The sequence below is a fragment of the Ixodes scapularis genome, unplaced genomic scaffold (assembly GCF_016920785.2).
Source record: "Ixodes scapularis isolate PalLabHiFi unplaced genomic scaffold, ASM1692078v2 PGA_scaffold9__187_contigs__length_104089568, whole genome shotgun sequence".
Lineage (NCBI taxonomy): Eukaryota > Metazoa > Arthropoda > Arachnida > Ixodida > Ixodidae > Ixodes > Ixodes scapularis.
In genome coordinates this window covers 537,843-555,164 of record NW_024609884.1, presented here as the reverse complement: position 1 = coordinate 555,164, position 17,322 = coordinate 537,843, and the positions used below count along the sequence as shown (strand labels likewise).

General features: G+C 49.6%; 1 protein-coding gene across 3 annotated transcripts in view; it reads left to right on the top strand.

Annotated features, from left to right (window-relative positions):
* LOC8023963 (protein MTSS 1) overlaps positions 1–17,322 on the top strand; it is a 94,439-nt gene that overhangs the window by 69,192 nt on the left and 7,925 nt on the right. For all 3 annotated transcript variants that reach the window (XM_029977130.4, XM_029977129.3, XM_042287378.1), the window contains 4 exons: positions 2,147–2,256; positions 6,378–6,463; positions 11,799–11,907; positions 13,223–13,638. In XM_029977130.4, the coding sequence (XP_029832990.3) occupies positions 2,147–2,256; positions 6,378–6,463; positions 11,799–11,907; positions 13,223–13,638 (721 nt within the window). The remainder of the gene's footprint in view (positions 1–2,146; positions 2,257–6,377; positions 6,464–11,798; positions 11,908–13,222; positions 13,639–17,322) is intronic.

The following is a 17,322-nucleotide window of genomic DNA, read 5'->3' as shown; positions in this document are numbered from 1 at the left end:
ATCGAAGACAGTACATCAATTCAGGCTTTAAAAATAAATATGTGCTTTCTGTCATATCAGGAGTGACCCCTTTGTCAGTTTTTGTTCCTCTTTGGAGTGCCATTATGTGTGCTGTGTCATGTTTTATGCCTTTTTTTTTATCATGGCATGTTATTTCTTATTTTCTTGACTTTTATGCAGTGCTATCCCGTATGCATTGTTATGCTCATGTTTTTCATATAGTTGCTTGCGTTTGCAAGTTTTCCTTACACTGCCTTTGTGTGTGGGGTAGGTGGTTGACGCCCCGTCAGGCATTTTTATTGCCTTTTGCGACGGCCCCTCTATGCCGCCAACTCCGCTCCAGGAGTGCTTTCATATTAAAACCGGTCGTAGTGAAACGCAAACGTGTGAACGGGCCTTTATGGGGTGAGGCTGGTTCTTAACATTTCGTTTTTTATTTCTCATTTATCGTGCTGAAATTAGTATACTGATGTATTTCTCAGTGGTGATTTCAAATATACGATTATGTTTCAGATAGCTTTACTAGATCCTTGATTAATAATAAATTTTTCATTTCAATTAGGTCCTCCTTACGGGCCGTTACCATAAAATTCTTCAGAATATAACAAATTTTTATAGAATTGCATTCACCAAGACATGTTTTGTGCGGTGATGCTATTTTAAGCCTGATATAATGATATTACATTGGTAAAAAACATTTGCAATCAAGTTGCACAAAAGGGGAGGCTACATCTTTTTGAGACTAAATTAAAATTATTGTATGAGCTATAAAGCAACAAAAATAGCATCACCGCACAAAACATGTCCTGATGAGTGCAATTCTATAAATATTACCGATATATTCTGTACAATTTTACGCTAACGACCCGCAAAGAGGACCTAATTAAAATGACTAATTTATTGATAACTCAAGATCTAGTAGAGCTACCTGAAAACTAATTGCGTATTTGAAATCACCACTGAGAAATACATGAGTATACTAAGTTTCAGCACGATAAATGAAAGATAAAAAACACAAAGTTAAAGACCAGCCTTCCCCCTTAATTCGTCTGAAGTATGTCACTTTGGCTTGGATGTTGTGAACCAGAGAAAAGCCAAATTACTTTGGCACTATAGCTCCTTGGAGCAAAACTGTAGTAGACCCCTAGGATTGCCAAACTTGGGCCAAGTCAGGCATTCCTCTGGTGTGCTACTTGGGTGGAAACGACGACATCAAAATAATAGCACCTAGCTGCTGTTGCTTTGACACACTTTACACGATGGCTTAAATGAACTTGATTTTTTGATTAAATTTTGCGGTCGCATTCCCAAAGGTGGGCACCCGATATTTTTCACCATTTCTCTCTTCATTTTGGGGGTATGTACTTGTGGGATTTTACGATAGTTGGTCGTACCTCGGGCCCCGGGGAGAAATTTTGTACTCTCCCCTCGTAAATGTCACGTGTGTGCCAGAAATGCGGCTCTTTAAACGTTTGTGATTTTCACTGTCTACCATCGGCTGTTGGTGCATTGCCACTGCACTATAGCCACGAGCATGTTGCCGTCTACACATCATCATGGATACACACAGAGTGGGGTAGGGAAATTATACCTCCGTCCCCCTCGAGCTGGATTCTGTACAGTATAGTCTGTTTTAAGTTTGTGATTCAAACTTAGTTTTTTTTGTGTTGCCAGTGTATTCATTTTGATTCCCCTCCTACTACACGTTGCAACAAACATCTTTGAGCATAATAAACTTAAAGGGGAAATAAATAACGAGGTTTCACAGTCGATGCTCCCACAACCCACTTGGTGAGGTGTATTTTACGTCAGTGTCTTGCAATGGAAGAAGCTGTCGAGGGCATTTCTTTTGTGCAACTGGCCTGAAGACAGGCCTTGGTGAGCCATCTCAGGAGAAAATCAGTCCACTTCCAGCTGGATTATGGAACTGGAAATGAGGCGGTCCAGCTGGATTTCAGCTGGGTCCAGCTGGACCGCCTTATAACTGGAAATGAGGCGGTCCAGCTGGATTCCAGCTGGGTCCAGCTGGAATCCAGCTGGACCGCCTTTTTTCCAGTTCCATAATCCAGCTGGAAGTGGACTGATTTTCGCCTGGAGTGCGGTGTGCTCGTCTGGAGTGCTGAGAAGGGCTTTGTTGGTGGATCAGGACCACTTCTGCCGTGCCTTCCCTGCCCGAGAGGCCTGCAGCCCTCAAGCCCGTGCAGCCTCCCAGGGTGCCCACGCTGCCCGAGTTTCACGAACCCCTGGCGTGCCAAGGTGAGGCTTTTCCAGCTCCTGCTTTCCGTATCTGGAAGGGCTCGGCCGGCTGGGAGCGGACCAACTAAGAGGAGACGAAAGGATCAACGGGTACTCCGCCCATTTCTTCATGGTCCCCGATTTGCTTGAAATTTTGCTAAACTCGCCAAACAACATGGCCGAAAATAGTGTCCCAAATCTTAGGTCGAAATAGTTTTTTAGAGCGCAGCTCTTAGGGGCCCGTTTCCAGCCTGAGCGGCGTCGGCGTAACCGGGGGGGGGGGTCAAATGACCCCCCCCCCCCCCCCCCCCCCGAGGTCACGTGACCCCCCCCTCCCCCGAGATCATGTGACCCCCGGGGGTCACGTGACTACCCGCAGGTGACGTGACCCCCCTCAGTACCCTTCCCTACTCCTCCTCAAGAGCTGCGCTCCAATTCGGCGTTACAGGGATTTGTAAACGGCTTTCACTTTTTTTTTCACAAAGTTATTGAATTCACAATTTTGGTCCTCACCGTGTTTTTCAAACTAAGTCTCTACTGGCAACAACGAAAGAGTGACGTCAGTGGAAGTGCAGGGGTTCACTCTTTGGACTGTAGATTTTGTTCCCAACTGATTCGAAGCAGTTTCATGATGTCAAATGAATGCTTTGGAGGCTCGCTCCGGTCCCCGCGGTCCAGCACTGAACAAATGATTGGCATATTCTTTTTTTTAGACTGCTCGCTCGACTGGCAAGCTTGCCCTCCACTGACGTCACGGCACTGAAAAGTGCAGGTATATTTGAATGTTAGCTTTTGCATCATTTTTATTTGCCGATTTCGCAATAACTATTATGAATTTCGCGGTACTAAATAGCATACCAGAAAGGGTAAAGGCTGGGGAGTCAGAAAATATAGTCAGTTGAGGTAGCTCGAAAACTGGCCGGAGTACCACTTTAACGAGCCCTACACTCGACCGCTGGGCCAAGGAATTGCTGTACTACACCAAGTGCAGCTATATTTACACGAGTCGACTTCCCCACATTGCACATCAGCAAAAGAAAAATATCTTTAGATGCGCATTTTACTGCGAACACGTGAGGAGAACGGCAATGCATCTGTTTCGAAAGCCAAGCTTCACGCGATCGATGCCTTCTGGCATGCTTTTGCTGCGCATGCAGGCGCGAGGTGCATGAGATGCTCAGGCGTTGTCGAAACTAGGAAGTTCACGCCGCAGGCGGGACAACTGAAGCTGCTCACTGTCTTTCTCACTCCGTCCGCAACTGGACTACGACTCGTCCGCACTGGTGATGTCAGTCCCGTCGTAATCGCTGCCAGGTTCTCGAAGCACGTCGTCGGAGTCGTCCAACGAAATCTCGCACTTCGCAAACGACAGGATCAACCGCGTCTTCCCTGCTTGCTCGGCGATCGCGTTGGACGTCCCGGGTAGGGACTGCGGCCATGGGCGTACCAACCGGGGGGGGGGGGGGGGGGGGGGGCAAGGGGTGCGCTTGCCCCCCCCCCCCCACAGTTTTTAGATTGGGGGGGCAAGGCGTGTGTTTTGCCCCCCCTTGAAACGGCCGCCACTGGGCAGGGCAAGTACTGGCTGGCGGTGCCCAAGGGATACCAAGGGCACTACCCCCGGCCCTAGGGGGGGGGGGGGTCTGGGGTGTGGTTTGCCCCCCCCCCCAATCAAAAACAATTTGGTACGCCACTGACTGTGGCGTACGTTGCAAGCCTGACCTCCAACTCCGAAAGGCATCCCCCACCTATCTAGACTTTGGCCTGAAAGCTGCTTGTCGGCACAAATAAAGATCCCGCGCCATTGGAGACTCCACTCCACTGGAGCATCGCCCGCTCCGTCGGGTCGAACCTGCGTCCACCAGCGCACTTGTTGGTTGCTTCCGAGCGAAGAACGGCCATAAACGAGCACCGAAAACCTAAATGGCCCGGATCAAGCGTTTCAATAAAAAATAAACATAGTTAGCGCTCCAGCACAATCTCGACACTCGATCAAACGACGTGCGACCGCGAATCGCGCAAAAACTGCGAAGAGAAGCTGCGGGTAGCGAGGCTGTTCCAGCGGCCTCCGGAGTGGCTCTTACAAGAAGTGCTGGCACCCCTCGAGAGTCGGGTGCGCCGTGCGCGGTTAATTTGCGAATCGCTATCAATAGCACCCGTTTGTGCAAATAAAAAAAAATCATTAATTTGTAAAATGAGCGCAAAGAATAGTGTATAGCCTGCTGAACTCTTATACCCGTGTCCCACTAGAGCGACATACAGAAACAGAAGACAAAGACAAGCCTCAAACCAGAGTCCTTCGCGTTTTGAGACGCTTTGTAGAGTAACGGAGGCTATGCTCAAACACGAGCATCATGCACGCGAGGGTATCTTTGGCAGGCTTGCAATCGCTCGTGCTTACTTCGCGAGCACCGAATGACTAAACGCCTGCCAAAGGTGCCATCACGAGCATGCTGCATGGGTTTGAGGCTTGTCGCTGTCTTTTGTCTCTGTCTGTCGCTCTAGTGGGACGCGGGCATTAAGAAGCTGAGCAACATTGAAGCCGAGTTAGTTGATGACATTGCGATCGTTTCGTTTTTGCCGACGGTGGAATGCTTTGGTTCGATCATAAGTCGACCCCCCCCCCCCCACTTCAGATTTTCAAAAATTTTAAAAAAGGGTCGACCTACATTCGCGTAAAGGCCCGTTCACACTCTTGCGACCTCTTAAACCTGGGTTCCTTAAAACTTCTTAAACCAGAGAACACACTGGCGCCATCTATTGGGAAGCAGTGTAAACTCGGCGGTCCGGCATATATTTTTTTTTTATTTCTCGCACATTATCCTCTCTTTCTTGGCTCGAAAAACTTTTGTCAATGTTATAAACGAGCCTTTCTGTGGGTATTACGCACATTTGACCTCGGAAATCCCGCAAAACCTTCGCTCTTGTGAAATGTAGTTCCAGGGCTACCGCATAGATGGCGCCAGAATGCCAGTGTGTTCCCTCATTCAAAATACATTTAAGAAGTTTTAAGAGATCTCGTCTCTCTCAGTCGTACTCGGTCGCAAGAGTGTGAACGGGCCTTAAATGCAATATTCCAGCACCATGTGGCGTGATTAGACATCACTGGGAGGCTTGAAAGAGCTGCAGGAGTGTGGGTAAGCAGATAAGCGACTGCACAAAATACTGCACACATTCTTTGTATACCACTTCATGCATAGGAGCGAAGTAAATCGAGCGTAGAGGTCCGTAATTGATTGTACATCTTTCTTTCACTAAATGTTTTGGGATTCTTTCTCAAGTTAATTTGCCCTCTGGAGGGAGACTAACTTCTAGGAACAGCTATGCAGGGTGAAACAAGGAGACGGCAGGCTCTTTAAATCGACCGGAAAATTCGGTTTCTTAACCTATCGCGCTACGACTTTGTGCAGCGTTGCCCACAGATGGTGCATTTTTTTTTTGTAAAATTTGCAAAGAGCGAACTTAGCTGAGGAAAAAGTAAAGAAAGAAAGAGGCTTAGCTCCTATGGAAACGCAGCGACGCCACCGGTCTGCAAGCAACACGGCGCCGTTTCGCACGGGGGACAAGAGATGGCGCAAGCGGTCGCGACGCCAACTGCCGCCAACGAACGAGCAGACGACGCCGAGAGCCGGCGCCTTTAGCAGACAAGCAACTGCAGTTCCTTGTTGATACCGCGCCTGTTTTTGTTTCTGCGACTGTCGCCGCCTGCGGAACGCGCGCCGCTTTTGAGTCGAAAAGAATGCTAAAAAGGCCTGCTCTCGGCGCCGTATGCTCGTTTGTTGGCGGCGTTTGTTGCGCCATCTCTTGAAACGGCGCCGTGTTGTTTGAAGACTGGTGCCGTCGCTGCGTTTCCATAGGAGCTAAGCCCTTTTCTTTCTTTACTTTTTCCTCAGGTAAGTTCGGTCTTTGCAAATTTTACAAAAAAAGTGCACCATCTGTGGGCAACGCTGCACAAAGTCGTAGCGTGATAGGTTAGGAAACCGAATTTTCCGGTCGATTTAAAGAGCCTGGCATCTCCTTGTTTCACCCTGTAGAACGGAGCTTTATGCTTTGGCCCTTCTGAAACCGCTGACGTTGCTCGAGTGTGGTGGACGTACGCTCCGAGGAAAATGCATTGTGTCCGTTAATGCAATCTCATTGTGCAGTCCTGCCCATCTACGCCAATGTGGGAGATGTCATGGCCCCCCCAGGCTGGCCAAACTCTGGCCCAGTCAGCCAGGACAGTCGGACGGTGAGTGTGCCAAGGTTCTAGCTGAGCGCCCTGCTCAGTTGGGGGCCTTGAACCTTGACTTGACCCTTGACTGAACTGCCCCTCACTTCGACTGAACCTTGAACCTTGACTGAACTGCCCCCTCCCTCACTTTGGCTGTGCCCTGAAAGTTTGCTCCAAGCTCCTTTTACAAAGGGATGGAAAGCTCAAAGTACCTAAACAACTCCAACAGGATCATACTTTTTTCTTTTTTTTTTATAGAAACAGACATTTTAGACTCTAGAACTTCTTTGACTGTTTTTGGTTTTTTTATAGGTAAATAGTTATAAAGAAGATACTGTTGTGTGTTTAAGTGGATTTCAAAATATTGAAAATGGTCAGTGTTGAGTAGAGGAGTACATCTAAAAAGTACTTCAAGTTCAAAGTAAATGAGAGGTTATGTACATCATGTGAAGGAGTAAGTACACCGGGCACAATGTCCTTAAAGTAGAATGCTATAAATATAGTGTACTTTCAAGGTAAAGTACAAGTACTTTTTTGACACAATCTTTAATTCTCCCTTTGACCCCGGCGGTACTGGGGGTGCGTCGGGTATTTTTGGAAATGGAGGGGAACATTGGACAATGTCAAATGTTCGCAGAAACGGTTGTTCTACACCCGCTGACAAACTGTTTCGCACAATAAGCTTATTGGGCGCTTATTTGTATCAGTCTTGAGCCCTCCAATGCTTTGCCATGCGTCGTCTGCTTACTTCCAGTATTTCTGCAGAGTTCACAGAGCATCATTTTGTGATACCAATTTAACGAGACCAAATTTGGGGAATGTACTTCAACTAAAGTACATGCTTTCTAAACCTACTTGAAGTAGTACTTTAAGTACAATATGCATAAAAAAAAGTACTTCCCAATACTGGAAATGCTGTTGTGTCCCTTTAAAATTTGGCAACACTATTCTACGTACTGTAAACGACTAAATTTTTGTGAATTTCACGAATTGCAAAAAATTGGCGAAAGATGCGTCCCGCGAACAATTTCGGGCGATACGTGAACGCTACGAAAACTACACGATTCGCGAAAATTGGAACCCGCGAATAATTTCAAATTTTCAGCTTTGACTCGATTCGCGAAAATTTGAGCCGCCCGCGAAATTTAAGTTGTTTACAGTATTTTCTTTCCTACATTTTAGACTTTTTTTTTTCTGCATGAGCTCATTTGCACTGCTTGTTTGCTCGACCCATCCGACTGGCCTGCCAGCCAGCTCTCTAGCCAGCTGGCAAGACAAAGACGAAGCCGCCTCGGTGGCTCCGAGGCGAGAGCACTGGCCTACGGATCCCCATGTGGCGGGTTCGAATCCCTGCCGAGGTGCACCGCAATCCGATGGAGGCTTATTGCGGAGGAGGCGCCGTGTAACCGAGCTTTCGGTTGCACGTCAAGAGATCCCCAGGTGGTCCAAATTAATCCTCAGTCCTCCGCTGGCCGGCGTGCCAGATGCCCGTCGTTGGTTTGGCACGTAAAACCCCCAAATTTGACTTTAGCTGGCAAGACAATAGACCATTTGCAATATTCCCAAGCGCCCCGGCCTGCACTCAAGGAATCATGGGAATGGTGTTCCTCCAGCTCCCTAGTGATCGCTAATTTTTGACCAACTCCAGGGTTACACAGTTTTTTTAGCGTAATTCGAGGTCGCGCTGAACACGCACCTGATATACCCCAAGGACCTGTCATATCACTTTTAAAGTTGCTCGTCAACGTCAGCATTTCTGATACTGCGCATGCGATCCACCTTTCAACCTGGGTGAGCCGCAGAAATCTCTTAATATTATCATTCTCGTGATTGTTGTTTGAGCAGGAATCGCTTAAAACGCCAATGATTCACAACAACAAAAACCAGGATTTAGCTCGGAGTCCGCGGGGCTGTTTATAGCATTTTTAACGTCTCTAACTTAATATCAGCATGATAATAATGTAAGAGATTTCTGCAGCCCATCCAGGTTGAAGGGTGGACAGCATGCACAGTATCAAAAACGCTTACATTAAGGAGAAATTTTAAAAGTGACATGACAGGTCATCGGGGTATATCAGGCGCTTGTTCAGGGTGACTCCAAATTACGCTCAAAACCTGTGTAACAAAGAATGGCATCAAAATTACCGATCACTAAGGGACTGAAGGAACACCGTTCCCATGATTCTTTTAGCGCGGGCCGGGGCACCTGGGGGACATCGCAAATGGTCTATTGGGTCAAGATTTGCCCAGTTGGACAGAGTATGAAATTCGACGAGATTCCCAGGGGGAGGAGACTGCATGTGTGGGTGATAGTGCTCTCCAGGTGATCGTGCTCTCAAGGTGGTCGAGGATCAGCTGCAGCAGCATTTCCAGTTTGGTGCACTTGTGGGACAGTTCTCGTTGATGTGTTGTGGCCGGGCTTCCGGGCAGTTGCCACTTCGGCCACTCTGTGTTTGGTGATGCGCGTCCTGCATTTCTCGAGCGCATGACCTTCGCTAGCCCCTTTAGCGAGTCATTCTGCACGGTATGTCTCCATTCCTGACTCTCCAGTGAGCTGACCTCCTGCAAGGTCACTTTCCTGTGCATTGGTTGTGGCGGCGGTCTGTCATCTGAGTTGTATCTGAGTTGTTTCCTGTGATGTGGCAGAAAGAGAACTTGGCATTGTAAACCAAGCCCAAGGTCATGTGACCCCCCAATTTCACCCCGAGGCCACGTGACCACCCTCCCAAAGTCACGTAACACCCCACCCCCCCGGAGCGTATTCAAGAATGAGGGGATGAGGAGGAGGAGAAGGAGGGGTCTACCCTCCCCTCAGTATTCTTCCCTCCTCTCCTCCTCAAGAGCTGCGCTCCAGTTCGGCGTTACAGGGAGTTGTAAACGGCTTTCACTTTTTTTGGCTAAATACCTGTAGCATGAAAATTCCGAAACATCGCCCACCCGATTCCCTTCGACTGGAATCGCATCAACTTCGCAATTCGCTGTACCGGCACGTCTGACAAGGAAGTTCGTAGAGGGTTCCCGCGTTTTCGTCTGCGATTTTCGCGCGCGATGCCGGCTCCCGTAACATGCGAGTTTTTCCCACTTGTATGTTGCTTCGTGAAATACGATCTCGCTGCATCCGCAATCTGCAGTATTTGTTCCCGTAACATGGGAGTTTGTAGCGGATTCCCATGTTTTTGTCCGCGATGTGCACGCGCGACGTCGGTTCCCGCAACACGCAGATCTGTGGCGGGTTCCCGCGTGTTTATTGCACCATGAAACTTGAATCTGCCGCGTCTGTAACCTGCGGTATTCTTTCCCGTGAAACGGGAGTTCGTGGCAGATTCCCACGTGTTTATCGCGTCGTAAAACGCGAATTTGCAGTGTCCGCGACCTGCGGTGTCAGTTCCCGCGTCACGTGGTTTGTAGCCGGTGCCAGGGTGTTTATCATCAATTTTTGATGAAGTTTTGCTGTCGCATCCCCAAAGGTAGCCCACCTCATGTTCTTCACCATTCACCATTTTGGGTGGGCATTCTTTTGGAACTCTACGGTTGTCACGTGCGGCAACATGGAACAGTCCGTTCGAGGGGTGTCCTGCCGGCTTGATAAGAGTTACGACGAATTTCAAAAGCACAGCATTGCAATTTTTTGCTTTATTTTTGTTTTCTATTCATAGGCCTCTATGATACTTACGAAGAGCGTGATAGCAATATCCCACGTTGGGCGCCCCGATTGGAGCAGCAGGCAGGACACCCTTCGGGCGGGGTGTCCTGCCTGCTGCTCTGTAGTCCCGTGGGACGTTGCCCCACGGGACTACAAGGTGATTCAAGGAGATGGCAGGCTCTTTAAATCGACTGGAAAATTCGGTTTCTTAACCTATCGCGCTACGACTTTGTGCAGCGTTGCCCACAGATGGTGCATTTTTTTTGTAAAATTTGCAAAGAGCGAACTTACCTGAGGAAAAAGTAAAGAAAGAAAAAGGCTTAGCTCCTATGGAAACGCAGCGACGCCACCGGTCTGCAAACAGCACGGTGCTGTTTCGCACAGGAGACAAGAGATGGCGCAAGCGGTCGCAACGCCAACTGCCGCCAACGAACGAGCATACGACGCCGACAGCCGGCCCTTATCAGACAAGGAACTGCAGTTCCTTGCTGTTACCGCGCCTGTCTTTTTTGTTTCTGCGACTGTCGCCGCTTGCGGATTGCGTGCCGCTTTTGAGTCGAAAAGATTGTTTTGCTAAAAAGGCCGGCTCTCGGCACCGTATGCTCATTCGTTGGCGGCGTTTGTTGCGCCATCTCTTGTCTCCCGTGCGAAACGGCGCCGTGTTGTTTGCAGGCCGGTGGCGTCGCTGCATTTCCATAGGAGCTAAGGCTTTTTCTTTCTTACTTTTTCCTCGGGTAAGTTTGCTCTTTGCAAATTTTACAAAAGAAAAATGCACCATCTGTGGGCAACGCTGCACAAAGTCGTAGCGCAATAGGTTAAGAAACCAAATTTTCCGGTCGATTTAAAGAGCCTGGCATCTCCTTGTTTCACCCTGTAGATTAGTTACTGCGAATGCCAGCAGTTGAGCACTCCGTAGACAAGTGGGCACTGTACATTGAAGTGCGCGTCGTTTCGAAGCATTTGATTGGCCCAGCGTCTCTTGTCGGACGCCTCTAGGTGCCTCTCCTTTGGCTTCCTTGCACTGCGTGTCCCCCTGCCCGAGGGACGGGCATGCCCCTTTTCGGCTCGGGACGTACGTGTAATTTCGGGCTTCTTGTGGGTGGCTTTGGTTGATAGAAGTATTTCTGCACCCCATTTAGAAATAGAGTTAAGGGGTTATTTAAGGTCTTCCAGTGTTCACTCTTACTACAGTGGTTTACATGAGGTAGTGTAACGTACGAAACCGGAGAAGCGGCACAGCGTTGGAAGACGGCCGCGGGTGGCACTGGCGCTTGCAGCACCGTCGTTCCGGCTTGGCCGCTTGGTCAGCTTGGCTCCGGCCAGCTCCGGCCGATTCGCAGCTGTCGACTACACTGTCGTCTGCTAGTTTCACATTTTTTATTCCCCTTCGAACACAAATCATGTCGTTGGAAGTTCACTGAAAACAAGTAATTGTTTTTTATGTATTTATATTAGTTATGAAGCGTGTTAGGGTGCCTCTGTATGCCGGCCGATGGAGGCACCCAACGGAGCTGCGGATCGAAGCGCCACCTGGGAATGGCCACTTCCAAGGAGTGGCCGTTCCCGATGCATGGTGGAGGCTACGCGATAACCACACTACCCCCTTTAAGCCACCATACTCTTACCAAACTCCCAGTACTGTGAGAGTTGTTCAAGTGGAATCTCTGGGGGCCATGTTGACGAGATCAATCTTTTTTTTGTCTGTGCCAGAGAAACATGGAGGCCTGCAATGCAGCGCGAGCGGAGGATGCAGACATACTCCGGATGCACGAGTCCTACAAGACGTACTCTCCAAGCAGCGCATCTACTCGATACGAAGGTCCTCTTTACTGCTCGGGCTCGTGGGAGGGGTTTAGCGGCGGTGGCTCTCAAGAGCTTCCGAACAAGACGGGAGTCCCGCGTCCTGGCAGCACTGCTTGCACGGCCACGGACGGGTTGGGGACGGCCGGTCGTGGCAATGTGAGAATGCGCAGTAGAGCCGGTCCTTGAACAGCAGCCCACTCGGAACACAAAGGAAGAAGCCATCCTCCACTGTAGATCCGGTTGGGAGGAAGTCTTCTTTTGTGTTCCGTCTAGCCGTAATAGTTGAGGAAAGAGGGTGATTGCTTAGGTTCACTCGGAACACAAAGGATCCACTGTGGATCCAGTTGGGAGGGAGTCTTCTTTTGTGTTCCGTCTAGCCGTAATAGTTGAGGAAAGAGGGTGATTGCTTAGCTCGCTCGGAACACAAAGGATCCACTGTGGTTCCAGTTGGGAGGGAGTCTTCTTTTGCGTTCCGTCTAGCCGTAATAGTTGAGGAAAGAGGGTGATTGCTTAGCTCACTCGGAACACAAAGGATCCACTGTGGATCCGGTTGGGAGGAAGTCTTCGTTTGTGTTTCGTCTAGCCGTAATAGTTGAGGAAAGAGGGTGATGGCTTAGCTCACTCGGAACACAAAGGATTCACTGTGGATCCAGTTGGGAGGGAGTCTTCTTTTGTGTTCCGTCTAGCCGTAATAGTTGAGGAGAGAGGGTGATTGCTTAGCTCACTCGGAACAAAAAGGATCCACTGTGGATCCAGTTGGGAGGGAGTCTTCTTTTGCGTTCCGTCTAGCCGTAATAGTTGAGGAAAGAGGGTGATTGCTTAGGTTCACTCAAAACACAAAGGATCCACTGTGGATCCAGTTGGGAGGGAGTCTTCTTTTGTGTTCCGTCTAGCCGTAATAGTTGAGGAAAGAGGGTGATGGCTTAGCTCACTCGGAATGCAAAGGATCCACTGTGGATCCGGTTGGGAGGAAGTCTTCTTTTGTGTTCCGTCTAGCCGTAATAGTTGAGGAAAGAGGGTGATTGCTTAGCTCACTCGGAACACAAGGGATCCACTGTGGATCCGGTTGGGAGGAAGTCTTCTTTTGTGTTCCGTCTAGCCGTAATAGATGAGGAAAGAGTCTTCTTTTGTGTTCCGTCTAGCCGTAATAGTTGAGGAAAGGGGGCGATTGCTTTCCTTCTCTGTGGCATTTCGGCACTTTTCTATGAAAATAAGATTGAGCCGTGTTTGGGTCTTGTTTCCCTGCTCTGGGGATGTCTTTCTGATACTCTAGTCACGGACCAACATCAGAGTTGGAATACCGTGGTCTAAACCACCGCTCGTCCGCGCAGGCTTGTCCGGCTCGTCAACGCTGCCGGCCAAATCCAGCGTCCGACGGAGCTCGCAGCTGCCACCACCTCCTCCGCCGATCCGCCGCACTCCGTCCATCTCAAGCAACCAGGGACCGTCAGTGGCCTCGCCACAGCATCCGCGGATCGCCCCGGATCGGGTGGACCACAACGGCGGCGACCGGGCAGCGGACGACGCATCGAGCAGGGCCAAACTGATCCAGGCACTGAATGCCCGCTTCTCGAAGCCGCTGGAGCAGGCGGGGCTACGCTTCTCGCTGCCGGCCTGCCGCCCGGAAGAGGGCCCGGACCTGCTCCTTCCGGACCCGCCGGTGGCGGACGTAGCGGAGGGGGAGCCCCCGGACTTCCCGGACCCTCCGCCCCTGCCCGAGCAGCCCTCCGGTCAGCCAGGCCGCCAGGTGAGTGCAAGTGCATCTTGGACCTTGGGGAAAACAAAAGTGAGGGATTGTTCGTCGAAATGAGAAAACGAAGCTCGCTTGTCTTAATTTGTTTCGCCCGAGGCGAAATACTTCTTGCCCAATCTTGCTTTCATCATGATCAAAAAAATGAAAGCCGTTTACAACTCCCTGTAACACCGAATTAGAGCGCAGCTCTTGAGGAGGGAAGGGTACTGGGGGGGTGAAATGACCTGGGGGGGTCACGTGACCTTAGGGGGTCACGTGACGATGCCGATGATGTCATCAGTGACGTCACTGATGACGTCATCAGTGATGATGACGATGCGGATGCCGGTGAGGTCATCAGTGACGATGCGGATGCCGGTTACGTCATCAGCGACGATGACGTCATCGGGGAGGTCACGTGACCTCGGCGGGGGTGTCACGTGACCCCAAGGTCACGTGACACCCCAAGGTCACGTGACCTTGGGGCCACGTGACCTTGGGGTGACCTTGGTTACGCCGACGGCGACGCCGCTCAAGCCGGGAACGAGCCCCTAAGAGCTGCGCTCTAAAACGGAGACTGCTGCAGGCAATGATGGCTGCTCATTGTCACTTATGTGGCACGCGCGTCTAGTACAAACAGTTGCACCATCTCTCACACGATGTGCGTAGAGGAAGTGTCTGCCTCGCGGGCTCTGTTGCGTCTGACGGAAGGAGCGGCGGTGTGTGCGCCACTGACGTTGGTTGCGACTTCACCCAGAAGTGAAATAAGCAAAAAAGTTGCAATGGACACGACGTAGGTAGGACATGCCGCGTGTTTGTTGCCCCGTAAATTAAGGCCCATTCACACACTTGCAACTTCTTAAGACCTTGGAACCTCTTAAAATCTCTTACTAAGAGAAGACACACTGGCGCCATCTACTGCGTAGCAGTGGAAACTTGGCTGTCCCACACATTTTCTTTCTCTCGCGCATCATCCTTACTTTGTAGGCTGGAAAAACTTTTGCCAGCGATATAAACGACCATTTCTCGTAGGTACTACGCACATTTGACCTCAGAAATCCTGCAAAACCTTCGCTCCAGTGAAATGCAGTTCCAGGGTCACTGCATAGATGGCGCCAGCGTGCCAATGTGTTCTCTTTAGTCCTAAGAGAATTTAAGGGGTTTCAAGGCACCCGGTTCTAAGGACTCGCAAGTGTGTGAACGAGCCTCCAGACCTCCTTGATTCGATACCTGTTGAGCATTGTTCATCAATTTAATTGACATTTAGATGGAATTAATTTCATGCAACCTGCAGGCAACCGACTACAAGTTCCGGTCCCCATGTCTCAGGCGCTAGAAATGACATGTGCGATAGTGATCTCATCTTGGCGATACATTTTCGCATGAAAAGTAACTCTGCTCTTTTAACGTATTCACAGTTTATACTTGTCTCAGTTCATTTGCCTTTCGTTTTGATTTATTTTTTGCTTCCCAGCTTTCATCAATCGAAATTTTAGCACCGATCTTTCTGCATAAATATGGGCTAGGGACAGGCACCACCTCGGAAATATCAATATCGCGCTGTAAAACACAGGAGAACTAATTTTAAACCTAATTAAACGATTTCATGTTCACATCTGGTGGATGATGGGATAGTTCTCGTGACATCACTTGTGGCATAGGAGCAGCGCCGTTCTGCGGCAATACGGCATGCCGGCACAATTAGCCTAGGCCTGAACGCGTTTGCAAAGCCTTGGCGGAGAAAGCCAAAGCATAGTTGGCCACAGCGAGCTCATTCTCGTTGCTGCTCTTTGCACGACACGACCCGAGCATGCTTCTGGCACGGCCGGTATTAGTTGCTGCGAGTTGCGAGCCGACGTTAAAAAAGATATGTTTGAATTACGAGAGTGTCAGCAAGAGCCACGCAAATACCTGTTCACACTCGGAGCGGACACGCGCGTTTGATCGAAGTGCTGGATTCGCTCTGTTAGACCGGGTTTCGGTAAGCGCTTCTGGACCGATCTTTTACGATGGCAACTCAATACTGACATGACACTCGGCAAAGAAGGTTGGACCGACATCGCGTAGCTGACGTAGCGTCGTGTCAGAATAAAAATGGCATACTAATAACAAAATGTACATACCGTGTTGCGAAGGTAATCCGTATGGCGTTTATTTGACCTCTATATCACACAAAACAAGGAGATAGAATCAATGAGAGTCCTAGTTACGACAATTTCGTTTAGAGGATACGGGTTTTCTCTCACATTTGTCGTACGCACATTTTTCGTCGTAAGTTCGCTTTGAGAATCCGGCCTCAGAGCTGGTTTTGTCAGTGGTGCCGTGGTTGCCGACTCACGGTGGTGCAGCGTGCGCGCAGCCCTTGCACATCTCAAACGGCCACGTTGTCACAGGTCATAAATCGTCGACGCGCCACCAAGTGGCAACGCTCCTAACCATAACATCCACTCCGTAGCCTTTCCAGTCTGGCACAAGTGACGTCACGAATGCGCCCAATATCCCAAGACGCATCGCGCTCTCCGATGGCTGCTTTTCGAGCGCGCGCCCAATCGGGCCCCCCAGGGTGAAAAATATAGCCATCCCTTCAAAATACAAATGCGCGATTATGATTTACGGATATCATTGATCATATTAGACCTATTTCTGACCATAATAGGTGAATTTCAAGTTTCGCTTCAGTATCCCTTTAAACACCTGTACAGTCGCCGACCGAGTTTTGGGACGCCGATAATTCGGACTTGTTCGATATTTCTTACCTGAAGGAGGAACCGTGACCTACCCGATAGGGGGGGAAACGGCGCGTATTCACGACCGCTGTTTCGGACAGCTGGAAATCCAAAAGTCGGATTTTTCGGACAAAATAATCGCAAGCGATCAGCGGGGGCAAACACCACCACGAAGCGGCCAATTTAGATTTTGTATTGGCTGCACATGGATTGGCTCGGTTTGGCGGCGCTACTTGAGTACTGCCAAGTCCTACCGCTAGGTGACGATGTACGTCTTTTTTTTTTTGTCTAGCTGCGCGTCATTATCATCATCATTGTTGTCGCCATTTTGCTTTGTTCATTCGCCATTGCAGTTGTGGACTTGTGCCCCTCCTCTCGATCTCGTCTCGTTGAATCGTGATTTCGGACAATGCTAGCTTGGACACCATTGCCCCATTCGTTCTTCTGCCGCCACGATGTGTCGCTAAGGCCCGCTTCAGACGGGGCAACTTTTCCAGCAATTTTGAGGTTGCTGGCGGGTTGTTCCCTAGCTTTCCCTAGATCGACGCGAATTGCTGAGATCGTGTCCGGCTCGAACAAGCGAGCAACTCGGAGCAATTCGAAGATGGTTGAAGCGGCTGCAGCCAATCGGAGACGCAATATTTTCACGTGACACCCCTGTGGTGGTGATGATGACAGCTAAAGACTTAGTTCTGGTTTGGAATGGATCGTTTTCGGAAATAAACAGTTTCAGAAAAATGACTTAGTATTCTCGACGCCATTCAAAGACATAAGAACGTGTTTTTAGCGCGTAGTTGGGCGTCTAAATAGTGAAAGAAGAATCAAAGTTAATGATGATGATGGCAAGTCGGAGCAATTCGGTTGCTGCGTGTGAACGCGGGCGGCCGGTGTTGCTGGTGTTGCGACGTCAAATTGCTGGGTGAAATTGCTCCGTCTGAAGCGGGCCTAAGAAGAGCAGAAAGCACTCTACCAT